The sequence below is a fragment of the Zosterops lateralis genome (genome assembly GCF_965231275.1).
Source record: "Zosterops lateralis genome assembly, chromosome: 6".
Lineage (NCBI taxonomy): Eukaryota > Metazoa > Chordata > Aves > Passeriformes > Zosteropidae > Zosterops > Zosterops lateralis.
The window spans coordinates 31179438-31192996 of NC_139761.1; the positions used below are offsets into that span (position 1 = coordinate 31179438).

Here is a 13559-nt window from a genome sequence, read left to right on the forward strand (position 1 = left end):
TTCTTAGATTTGGGATGGAGTTACTTTGTGTAAGCCCTTTTTCTAAAAGGCTGAGCGATTTATCTTAACCAGATAAGAGATTTCTGGACAAAAGGAAAGAACTTCCCCTTCCTCTTCACTCAGAATAAAAAAGTTAAGAACTGCTATGCATCTGTATTTGTGAATAAATAGAATGATGGTCTAAATGTATCTCATGGTTAACTTGATGATGCCAGTGGTGGAAACCAGTTACTAGTAAATGATGCTTAGAAGTGTGTACTTCTTGAGGAACAATAACAAAAGCAGTTTCTTGTGCAAACACCCATCTGTAGTGGACCACTATGGGTGTCCTTTCCTGTCTGTGATTCTGTGCATTCTAAGCCTGCTTGGTTAAAAACCCACCAACCAACCAACCAACTGACCAAAACAAACAAGCAAACAAACCAAACAACAAAACCCCCACGAAACCCCCAAACCCCAATCCCTCAAAATAAACAGACTAGAACACAGAAATTACAGAGCTGCTAGATGAGAAAAATTGCATTTTAAACACTGAATCAAAACCATTTAAATGTTTTGAATTCATGGTTCACAAGCTAGGTACTGAAAACAAGATACTGCTGAGACATTGTCTGCATTTTCATGATAGCATAGCAACTCCATAAAACTCTTTTCTTTTTGCATCTTCAGGCCAGAAAAGCAATTACAGACCTCAGCCAGAATGATGTTTTTTTCAGTGAGGGTATGTTAATACTGCATCATCTTTACAGGGAATAATTGTCTCATTTGCAGATTGTTTAGGCTTTGCTAATTCTTTATGCTCAGTCATGAATGAATACTTTTTAAAACTTTGCTGCAAAACATTCCAAAATACCATATAATATAATATTCTTGCCACTTTTTAAAAAAATATTGAAGATTTTTATCCTACATAGCGAATACCCAGCTTGTTAAGTGTTGTACCACAAAGGAAAGGGCACATTGGCCATTTAGGGGAGTAACATAAAACATCAGTGTCAAATGCTGCATGCATTTCCTAAGACATTCTGTGTTTGTATTTTGGGATTGCTGCACATAATGAAAGATAGAGTTTTTCTGATGCCAGTGTAAATTCTAAGTGCTTATTTTTCTGAATTCTAGGATATTAAAATATTACTTTCATTCTATTAGGAACTCATGGCCTTTATACATGTGGATTTAAAAAGAAAATGTTCATTTATTTGATTAATTTTCATTTTAAGTAAGTTTTGCATATGTTCATAGAATCATACAACAGTTTGGGTTGGAAGAGATGTTTAAGACCACCCAGTTCTACCCCAGTGCCACGGGTGGAGAAACCTTCCACTAGACCAGATTAATCAGAGCCCCATCCAACCTGGCCTTGGACACATCTAGGGATGGGGCATCCACAATTTCTCTGGGCAACCTGTATATCTAATGTAAACCTACATTCTTTCAATTTGCAGCTGTTACCACTTGTCTGCTAAAGATAGGATGTGCACCTGTAAAAAGTCTGAAGGCATAATTTTTATATTTTAGGGAAATATGAATTACAATGCAGGCTATATATATGCACCTCTGTGGAATGATGAATATTTCAATGTAGCAGGGAAAATAAATACAATTTGAATTATATAGAAGTACTTTAATGTAATGATAAGTTACAAATCTCAATTTTATTCTAAGTCTTGGTATTTATTAATTCATGTTTTATTATTTTACTATTTTTCTAAATTTCCCCACCAAATGGATAAATTTCTGATGTAAATTTTTAAAATTCATTAAGGGAAGCATGTAGTGAGTGTTAAATTGTACTGGCAATATTTTGCAACTTATTACACTGAAGATTAAAAAGAAAAAAATGATTTTATTAAAGAACTTGAAAGCTGAAAATCTCAGAGAGCATTTTATAGAAATGGAATCAGAAGCAACAGGAGGAAAGATAATTTTTTAGCATTAATTAATTCTGTCTAACTGCTACATTTTAGAATTGTTTGCAAAAATGTACTGAATTCTTTATCTGTACTGTTCGAACCACTATTGACTGTCATACAAAACTAGATAAGAAAAATACTGTCTATAACTGCTGATTACTCTGAAATGTAATAGTTGCCTGTTTCAGTAACTAGTAGTAAGTAGGCAGTGAGGGGTCACCAAAAAAAAGCCCTGTAACTTGCACACACCTGTGAAGTGGCACAAGTGAAACACATGCTTTTGATTATCCTCTTTAAAGGATGTGTCACTTAGTTCCTTTGGTGAAAATGACTTTGCCTCTCCCAGCTTTTATTTCCAGTGCCCAAAGCTGTGGTCGTGTCATAGTATGGCAGTTGCATAAGGGGAGTGTAAATAGCAGTGCTGCTTTTAGAACATAATTGTTCAAGTGATCTCAGAGTTCAGCACAGGCGGCTGTTGTGTATCTGCTTTGATAATAATAATTGACACCAGTATAACTTTGTACAGGAGGGGATAGTGACATATCATATCACTCCTCTTTTATCAGCTTCCGCCCCCTTAAAAACTTGTCAGCCAGTGTCTTTTGGTGAACAGTTACATGCCTGTATAAAAATAAGTGCTTCTACATGCTACTGTCTCAGTGGTGTTTTTCTTAGTTAGTGGACAAGTTAAATTATTTAAATAATTATTATAAAATTATTTTTAATTCTGTGTATATCTTTGACACAGCCCAAACACTAAAAATAATCTCTTTTGGCTTACTTGTATCAGCCTTAGTGTCACATATTAAGAGGTGAAAAAGGGCTTGGCCCTTCATATGTTTGGCATTATATTATGCAACAATTTGTAAAAGTGCTTTTCCAGAGCATTCTTATTATTGGGATATGTCTTTTGAGGATCAAGTTCTCATGACTTACTTGAGCTTTTTCTTGAAAAATACCTCTTGGATCTTTAGTTGTTCACGGAGATTTCTATATACACGAAACTTTAAAGTTAGGATTCTGCATTCTGAGAAATAGTGCTGGTAGTTTACTGTGCTACCAAATAGCATCATTGTTTGCAAAATCAGAGTAAAGGTTTTTTACTGCAAGAATTAAAAAGGTTTTGCTGAGTAAAGCTGAGTAACAGTGTGCTTACAGTTCATTTTATATCACCAAAGAAACAAATGACACAACACTTGTAAAAGCCTTGGAGACAGTCTTTGTCACATTGATATAGTCTTCAATAAAAAACTATATAGAAATCTTTATATGTTTATTGATCTATTTTAGGTATACATCAAAAGAATCTCTACATATGTACATTATATGACTTAGAAGTATGATGCATTCATTTTCAACAGATGTTGGAGGATTACCTAACATTATAGGGTATGTATATATTCCAAGTAATTTTTTTGTTGTTGTTGTTTTTTGTATTGTGACAGGATGATGAAGTAGTACTTCAGTGTGTTGCCAGTATTCACAAAGAACAAAGGAAGTTTTGCTTGGCAGCTGAGGGACTTGGGAATCGCCTGTGCTTTTTGGAGCCAACATCAGAAGCTAAAGTAAGAAGCTGATACTCTCAACTGGTGTAACTGATCAGTGAATGCTAACCTACTTATTCGCAAGTACATTTAATTATGGTTTCTTAAATGTGATGTTGGAGGGCCCTTATGTATGCTTTTGTTCCAGACTGCATCTATGAATTGCTTACAAAAATTTCCTAGAGACTCCAAATAAATCTTGAGGAACACTTATGAACTCTCAAAAGCTCCTATTCTTTAAATAAGAAAATTCCTGTAACTGAAATACTTCCTATTTTCAAGATAAAATCTCCAGAGTGCTATTAAGATTTAAGTTCACTAAACCCCCATCTTTCTGTTACTGCTGTAGGTTCAAGTGTATTGATACACTGGACTGATAATTTTAGAAGCATTGTCACCTGTTAGTTACTGGTGTTAAGTGTTGCTCCTGACTTTATTATCAACAGAAAGTTAAATGACAGGGACAAGAATGGTTAAATGAAAGAGAATTTTAAAAGATTAAAAATGGCAAATTGAAAAAAGAAGCTAGAGATATTGCTTAGGACACTTGGATCAGAGTTTGAATATATCCAAGGGTGGAGACTCTACAACCTGTCTGGGCAACCTGTTCTACTGTTTACCATGCTCACAGTAAATGTAGGAGGGTATTAATGTTGTATTAATTAATCATGTTTTAAAAGTATTTCCTGTAGTTCCATTTGTATCAGTTTCCTCTTGTCCTTTCACTGTGTTCTACTGCCTAGTCTCTGGATCTGTCTTAGTTTTTTTCTGCCACGCACTTATGTAAATTGATGGTTCCCCTTGAAATATTCTCTTGGAAATATTTTTCTTTGGACATATCAGTGCCGAGAAATTGGAAAAAAATAAAAGTTGTGAAGTTTCATATTTGAAAAACAGCAGACATATTGATTCAAAAAATAAGATTTCCTAAAAGAGTTCATGTTATTATGTCATAAGATTCTGAATCTCAGCTATCTAGTTACTGCTGTAAATACCTTCTATCAACCTCATACATGATTTAAAATCATATAACCTCTCTTCTGTTTTTTCAGTGACATTATAGAACAAGTGCAATATCCATGGTGTCATTCTAAAAGACAAGAAAACAATAATACATAGGAGAAAGTTTTTGCATTTGAACCTGAAGAAGTTTCATTTTACTGTGAGGAATATAGCTCAAGGAAATTAAAATTGCTGTGTTGTCAATTTATAAAGAATGGATTTATATTGTTTGCACACAGGAGATTAGTATTTTTCTAAAAAAAAAAAAGAATAGACATTAAGTATAGATTAAAAAATTAAAGTAAGTGCATGTTCAAAGACACTTTTCATCCTGTTTCACCTGTTCTGCTGATGTGTTTCACTGTTTAATTTTTTTTTTGCAGTATGTCCCTCCAGACCTTTGCGTCTGTAATTTCGTCCTTGAACAGTCGCTATCCGTCAGAGCCCTTCAAGAAATGCTGGCCAGCACAGGAGATAATGCAAGTGAAGGGGTAAGTAAATTGACCTCAAAGAACATTAGATCTGAATATAGATTGTCCCCATTTCTTTCCTTGTCCAGGATTTTCTAGAAGAGGCTCCTGATGTCATAGTATTCTTGGGACATTATTGTTCCACTTCTGTAATCACATTAATTTCTCTTTGGCAGTGAGGAGCTGGTGGAACTGTGTTTTGAATATTTGGGATCCACAAATTCAGAAACATCATCAATTTGATGCTCTGACCATAATTCTCCAATTTCAGCTGAACTGAACTGAATTGAACTTTTATTTTCTTACAAACAGGGCATGATAAAATTCTACAGCTTTACTTATTTTACAACCTAATGCTTATTCTGCGCTTCAGATCTTTTACTGGCACATATTATTGCATAGATGGGAAAGATGGAGTTCCATCACCTCTGCTCTTGCACTGTCAACCATTGCATACATGGTTTTCAGACTTCATTAATACTGACATTTTGTTTTCCATTGCATAAAAAGTGTGATTTTTCATTTTTGCAATTACATTGCATCCTATAAAACAAATCTTGATGAAAATAAAAGCGTAGGCTTAGGATATCAAAAGAATGATTTAAACATTTCTAGGATTCCTAAGAAATTTTTAATTTTTAATATTTAGTTTTTAATATTTCCAAAATATTCACCCCAAACTGCAGCTGAAAGATTTAATCTGGGGTTAATAATGACATGTGAATATTTTATTTGGGATTGGAAACAGAGGACATATAAGCTCTTTAGTAAAAATGATCCCACTCTTGCTTAAGGAGCAAAGAAAAGAACACAATCTGCTGTGCTGTATTTATTTTGAAATTATCTTGTCCTGCATTTATTTTGAAGTTAGGTACAATCCATTGGGGAAGCTGTAATAGGAACACAGCAGTTCATACTAATAGCAAGGCTGAAATAAAACATGTTTTGTTTTGATATTTAATTTAGTTTGGAGCAGAGTTCTGCTGCTAGTTTCAGATATTTTCTAGAGGAAGACTGTAGCTTATTCAATTTGGAGGTTTTTGTTGTTTTGATTTGGTTGTGTTGTTTTCTTCTTCTTTTTTTTTTTTTTTTTTTTTTTTTTTTAATAAGTCAGCCTTAAGCTTACAAGTGGTACATTTAAAAACTTTCAGGAATTAAATAGCAGGAAGTGTTTCATTGCTTGTTCTTGGTATTCATATATTTGTTGTAAATTGAATACATGTAATTTTCTTTTGATTACCTGTTTGTATTTACAGTTGACTTTGCTGTTAAGGTTTTCCTTTTTCGTTTAAAAAAATAGTTTTAATGCATAAAAGAGGTATATTCACTACTACATGTTTTTCTAGTTTTCTTCACCAAGCAGTGACAAGTTCCTGAGGGATTAAAATCATTTTTTTATGAATTACATATTTTGAAGAAGCTTGGTGGTAATTTAACTTATGTATTGTTCACAGTGTTTAAAACCATTTGCCTACACATGTATAACCATTATTTGAGTTCTTCAAGTATCCTGTCATTGTCTTTTTCCATTCCAAATGTCATCCAAGAATGAGAACTGACCTTAAATGCCATCCAAAAGTAATTCAAAAGATGTTAAATGTTAAATCTCCTAAAGGAAGCAAATGGAAAATCCAGTTTTACCTCTCCTTGATCTTGTAATAATTTTACATACTCAAAATTAATAACTGTACTTGGTTGAAACTATGGATGTTGTTGTTTTAATGAATTTGAAAGACTAAAGATTAATAATAGCAAATAGATATTTTTAGTATATGCTTAAACTATTCTGGGAAGCAGGTATGTTGTTTTCTCTTTCAGATTTCAGTTTCTGTATGTATATATATATTTATGTCGCTATTTTTTTTTTAATGCTTGCATGAAGTTTATAAGAAAGGTAAGTAGTATCTCATTGAACTTAAAACATGTATTTGCAAATGCCATGTTTTACTAAATCATAATAAAAATTAGGTATCAATAAAAGCCTTTGTCAAGGAAGAGCATTTTTTCCTTTGGCAGATATTTGGTTATTGCTGTAGCTACTTCATCATTATTATTTTTCCCCAGTGTGTGCATTTCATAATTTGTTGGAATATTTTCACTTGTTCCTTGAACTGCCATAGCCTTCATGTTGTTGCCTCGTTCTGGTCGTGTTCCACTGTTCTGACCTCCTCCATCCTGTCCTGCAGGCAGCCCAAGGGGGAGGCCACCGGACCCTGCTGTACGGCCACGCGATCCTGCTTCGGCACTCCTTCAGTGAAATGGTCAGTGAGCCAGCACCTGCACAGAATCAGGGGCATCAATAATAAATGTGTTCACCAAAATAAAAAAATGTAAAAATTTGGAGTAATGTTCTTTCCAAGATGTTAAGAACTTGAGGTGTCTCAACACAATGGATTTTTAAAATTCAGATTCTTTATCTAACTCAGAATTGAAGCTGAAAAGCTCCTTTGGTCATGGGTTATTTCTTTGTCCTTAAGGAATCCATTTTAATGATACCTCCATTAGCAAGTATTTCTATAGCAAATGAGCTTGTTGTGATATCTTTTATTTTCTTCCCCATCATATTTTATGAGATGTTCCATTTGACATCTCATAGTTCCAAGGGATTATACCCACAAAGATGCTGTCTTCAGACTGCCTTGCATAAATTCCATCATACTATATTCTACAAGTGAAAAATTTCAGCTGTTTTGAATCTTTGACCTACTGAGGCCCATGTAAATACACCTAATAGAAGGCTGAAGAAATGAGAAGTCAGGAAAACATTTCCCCTCCTTTTTCCTGTACTAAAAAAATGCTAGATTAATCTTCAAACTATGTTGCTTATGTTTATGAACCTTGAAAACTGCGGTTGCCTTGATATACCAGAATTGCAAGTATAATAATTGCCTTTTGGTAGGTTTTTAATGTTTTCATGAATCAAACTTATGATAGGGCTGTAATTACATGTTTGCCTGTTCCTAGCTGATGAGCTGTATGAAAATTCAGAAGGTAGAAGCTAAATTGCACAGCTAAAGTGGAAATGTGCTTCAGTGGAAAAGGATTTTGATGTTTTAAGTTCAGGAAGAGGTTCATCTTTAACCCATTAAAAAATTAAGTATCATAGTAAGATGAAGTAATGTGAATGTATTCATTTGGCATGTGTGTTAATGGATACTGTTGGGTTTTTGTTTTCAATAATTTCACTATTTTGCAGTATTTGACATGTTTAACATCATCAAGATCCCAAACAGATAAACTTGCATTTGATGTGGGACTACGAGAAAATGCAGCAGGTATGGCGAGTTATTTTTGAAGGAAAATGAGTCACCCATTTCCAGTTTTAGAAGAGGCATTGAGTTTAATGTAACAGTAAGGTTATGAATGGGATCCTTATGTGTTCATCAGAAAGAAATGACTGTTACTACTAATGACTTTCAGCACATTAAATGAGTTTATGTAAGAATGTGAGGGAGTGTTGCAATTAAACTGACTTAACACAATTGCAATGAAATTGCAAAAAAATGCTGTTGTAGTCAATAAATTTGATGCTTTTATTTTCTGCTTTTTTATTGACACTTAAGAGTACAGAAAAGGCATATACTGGTGCCTTCACAATATACATTGTAACCAAGTAACAAAAGAAGTTTGCAACTTGTAGTGCAGGAAACCAGAAAATATCTAGTGATGACATTGTAAAAGAGCTGGTAGAAATATACATATAATATGGACAAACCAATAATGGCACATAGTGGAAGAGATGCAACACAAACATGACATTATGAGAAATATTTAAAATCTAATTAATGTATTTCTGGGAGTACTGCCATTACCATTATTGCTGACAGAAATATAGAAAAAAAATTTGTGCTTCCATGAAAGCACATGGAAATTATGAAGTTCCACTGGGAGCTATAATAAATGAACTTAAAGGTAACTTAGCCACAAAGAGCCAAAAACAGATTTAGATGCTGCTTTTTAAATAGTGCTCATGGTTTCTGAAAGCAATGAGTACTCCTCAGAAAGTAACAGGCGACTGTAATAATCAGGCCCAGACATATATCTTGAAAGGAAAGTCTAAGTACCTGTATACACACTACATTAATGTAAAGCTCAAATAAAGAAATACCTATCATGTTAACTCAAACCTCTGCTTTCTATTGTTTTTTTCATTATTTTGAAAGTAAATTAAAATCAAATAGACTGATGATGGAGAGGCACTGGCAGTGTAGATGTTAAAATGTTTGTAAATTGTAATCTTTGTTCAAGTGACACTCTACAAAAGTTTGCCTTTTGAATGAGTGAAGTTTGTCTTTCAGTTGTTTATAGCCATACAGAAGATGGCTTTAGACAGATATTAGCAGCTTGTTACTTGGCTTTGATTGTTGCCTTAGATGGACAACATTTTCTTTAGGCATGTTGAGAAAAGAAATATGTGTGTTTAATGTCTAGTAAAATAGTTCCAGTGAAATCTGTTTTTATAATTTTATGCCTTTTTACTTTTTTTAGAATTATTGTACATATATCTGCTTCTATCTATGAGGTTTTATAACAAGTATCTGTAGTTGTTTAACTGGTATTTGCTTAACTGCTTAACACAAGAAAACCCTTATCCTTGTACACATAGGTAAGATTTGAAAAAGCTTAGTTGTGTTTCTGCACAGAGGGGTTTGGGAACTACTGCATGTCCATAAAGCTCATAAACTGAGTGCCATAACATCACTTCCCCTTCCCCTACTCCCTCACCTATGAGACTGTGCTAATGAATCAGTTTCATCTGCAGGAAGTATTCTTCATGTAGCAGAGAGAAAAGCCACTGGCTATTAGAAATTATTCCCTTTGAAGATTTAGCATTTTACACTTGTATGAGTGTAACTTCTATTTATTGTCTTCACTTTAATTAGTTTCATAACCTTCAAATTTTGTTTTAAGGCGGTTTTACATGAAATAGCTTAATCAATCAAAAAAAATTTGTACTTTGATTCTACCAAATTTGTCTTTTCTTTTTTTCCATTTTTCTTTTTTTCCACTTCGCGTTGTCTGGGGAGAAAGTTATATTCAACTTGTTTTCTTCAAGGTCTTATCTTTCACACTCTAATGAGTGTAAAATTGTGAAATTAACTAGGTAATTTTCCCAGAATGTATGTGTGTGTGGCTCTGTGTGCATGTGTGTGTGTGCAGAGTAACTGGGAATCTTATGTTTATTTTATAGGAAATGTTCTATGGTTGTCACCCTTAGCTTGGCTATTTTGTGATTATATGGTCTGTAGTGCTAGTGGAACTGCTTCCAGGTTTCTTATGCTTCTGTTATGAAGATTGTGAATTAAATATGACCATTAAACAAAAGGAGACAGAAGGTGATAAATAAACCGAGGTAGCTGTCAGCAATTTCCTGGCAAGAGGAGGCTTCAATGAAGAGCAGTTCTGAGCAGTGTTTTGTAAACAGTCCCTTTAAAAGTACTTGAAAAGGGAAATATTATATATGGCAAAGATTATTTGATGAAAAGTTTCAAGCAAAAAGAAAGTCACTGAAAATGATTGAAAAAAAGAAATTATGTGGGTTTATAAGGTGAATGTCTTATAAGACAATTTTTATAATGATATTTCAATGTTGTATAAAGATCCTTAGATTTCTTGGGAGTTGTCTGTTTTATAAAACCTTGATTAGTGCGTCTGTCCTTTAGGTGAGGCATGCTGGTGGACAATACACCCTGCTTCAAAGCAAAGGTCAGAAGGAGAAAAAGTTCGAATAGGTGATGACCTTATCCTGGTCAGCGTGTCCTCTGAAAGATACCTGGTAAGTTTGCTTCTTTAGATAGTGCTCAAATGCTGGGAAAATACAAAGTTCTGTGGGGATATTGGGAGATTGGTTGGGATTCTTACAAATTATTTTTTTCTAATCTAGGGAGAAATGTCTGGTTGTAATACATTTTTATTTTTCCACACTGAAAGAGTGTGTGAGTGTGTGGGTGTATGTGCAAGTCCCTCCTCCAGAACAAGACAGCTTCCATGCCTTTTTCCCAGATTTTAGAGGAATAGTAATTTTAGAAGAAACTTGTATATTTATTTTATGATACACTGTCTTCTTTTGATGAATTATTATACTAAATATCTTAAATGCATAATTTTCATTGTTTCCTGTTACCATTGTCTTATTTCAGCATCTCTCTGTGTCAAATGGAAATATTCAGGTGGATGCCTCCTTTATGCAAACCCTATGGAATGTACATCCTATATGCTCAGGAAGCAGTATTACAGAAGGTTTGCCATTTTATTTATTTACACATGAATATAAATTAGATTAATTTATGCTTTTGATAAACAGGGAAAATTAAAACCAAATTCCTCTCAGAATATCAACCAAAAAGTTTAATGAAAATAAAGAAAAGGAGCTTAGAACAGAAAAACACTTGAAGGGAAAACTTGGAAATACAGATAGATCAGCTAGATATACTGAATAAAAGCTAAATGAGTGCTGTAACTTTAGAACAGCAAAGCTTTAAAAGCTGCATGAAAAATGAAGATTTAGTTTAATGTGGTGGAGTAGGAGCTGCAGAATAACTGAAGCCAGAAAAGTTAGATTTTTGCATGCAATTTTCCTAATTACTTTTCTCCCACTACAGATCAAACAGAAGAGAAATAAAGGTACGGGCAAAATGGAAAGCAGTTTTCTCAAAGTTCCTATTTCAGTCTCTTAGTTCTGCTTTTTACACACATTTCCTCAATATCCTTTCTGGATGTCACAGCCGTGCATCCTTATGGTCTTCTCTTATTCAGCCTAAATCCTACACCACAGGGTAGGATCTTCATAAATTTCCAGAAATTTAGGTTGAATCAGCTGTACAGTATGAAAGTTTCCTTCTACCCTTCCTCCTTAATGTGTGTTCTTTTAAAAGGCAGTGACTTCACTTACAAGGTCAGAATGGTTTGGATCTGATGAGTCATTCTCCTACACTTTCTTTGCCTTTTCTTTTTTCATGTGAGGCAGAGTGCCTGGTTTTTGACCTGTACTCTTTGTGTTAAATGGGTTGGAAAGTTAGCTTCCATTAAACTTAATCCTCAGAACTGCAAAATGTTCTTCTGTCCTCTGTCTCCTGCTGCACCTTTGATTTTGACACAGATGATAAATGTCAGAAGAAACTGATGAAATCATGGAACTATTTTGTATTGAAATAATTTAAACTGCATTAAGGGGGGGAACTATGGTATTATCTATTTGATTTGGCTTTTACCTAAAGCATTCAATTTTCAAAACACTAATTGTTTTTGTTGTTTTAAAGAAGTTTTTAATTTCCTTTTCTGTCTCAAAATCCTAATTTGTGTTTTAAATGTTTAAAGTTTTCTTTTGTCTTCATTTTCAGAAGATATATTAAAAACAAAAAGGTACTAAACCCCAGTATGTCCACACATTAAATTTGTTTTTGTTTAGTTTCAGTTATGAGTGAAAATTTGGGAAATAGATCTTATCTGGGCCTTGAACTTCTTAAATTTTCATGAGGGTGTTATTTTCATAGTCAATGTTTTAGCTAGTGAGTAAATGAACTTCTTTTTCAGGATATCTTCTTGGTGGGCACGTAGTACGCTTTTTCCATGGCCATGATGAGTGTTTGACAATTCCATCTACAGATCAGAATGATTCACAGCACAAGTAAGTGATGGTGCCTTTTTTAATATTTCCTTCTTTCAAAAAGGAAACAGAATGTCAGTTGAATTTGAGGTTAGGTAGATTAAACACTCTTTAAAGTAGTCTTTAATTAAGCAATGACATTGTACAAGAAGTTGAGATCTACTAAGCAGAAAATCAGCCATAAATGCTTTCATTGTTGAAATTCAAGTAGCTGATTTTGACTGAGATTTCATCCTCTTATGTTGCTTGTCTCTAGTTCATGCTACTATAAGTAGATGTAAGAAAGTTTTAGCAGGAAGATGGTAATGTGAAAAAAAAATTCCCAAAATATCTCTGTAAGTTTGGCCTCTACAATTACTTTCATATTTTATATATTTTTCTCTCTTTTTTTCCTATTTTTAGCTTTTTCAAATTTGATTAACATTTTAAGAAAACTACATCATATTAGCTAGACTAAAACACTTCTGTATTTAATTTATATCTATGGTTGTGAACTATTATGTTGATTTATTTTTTGAATTTTTCTGTATTTTTAAAATTTTTGTTAATCAGAAGAAAAGTAAGCTAATAATTTTGCTACAAAAACCTGCTAGCTTTAAAAGTCATATTCAGCAAATAAGACATTTCTACCTCTTGTGGTAAATAAGTTACGCTTTAGGTAATATGATACCACAAGTAACATTCAATTAAGTCAGGTCTAAATTTTCCATGTTTAAATTTCTGTGGAGTAACAATGTCTCCAAGTCCTAAAGAGAACCCAAAGTGATTTTTTTATTACTATTCTCTCCATATATGTAAAGAAAAAGAAAAAATGTGTTGACTTTGTATGAAGATGTACACACCTAGTATAAAAATACTGGCAAACATGTTAGGATGTTGCATTCAGACTTATTTTATAAAGGACTCATTTTAGCAAGGGTAAAATAGATGCTGAGCTGTGTGTTCAGAAATGCTGTACTTTGATATTCTTCTCACTTATCTAGAAGTCAGATATAGCTAATATTAAAACTAATTGTAAAGTCCT

The 13559-nt window shown here is 33.4% G+C and overlaps 1 protein-coding gene across 1 annotated transcript in view; it reads left to right on the plus strand.

The window, feature by feature from the left end:
* The window catches only part of RYR3 (ryanodine receptor 3), a 190127-nt gene that overhangs the window by 41535 nt on the left and 135033 nt on the right, over positions 1 to 13559 (plus strand). Inside the window, exons 2-8 of the mRNA XM_083863077.1 lie at positions 3359 to 3478; positions 4843 to 4950; positions 7116 to 7190; positions 8126 to 8204; positions 10593 to 10705; positions 11070 to 11169; positions 12463 to 12556. Coding sequence (XP_083719203.1) covers positions 3359 to 3478; positions 4843 to 4950; positions 7116 to 7190; positions 8126 to 8204; positions 10593 to 10705; positions 11070 to 11169; positions 12463 to 12556 — 689 coding nt within the window. The remainder of the gene's footprint in view (positions 1 to 3358; positions 3479 to 4842; positions 4951 to 7115; positions 7191 to 8125; positions 8205 to 10592; positions 10706 to 11069; positions 11170 to 12462; positions 12557 to 13559) is intronic.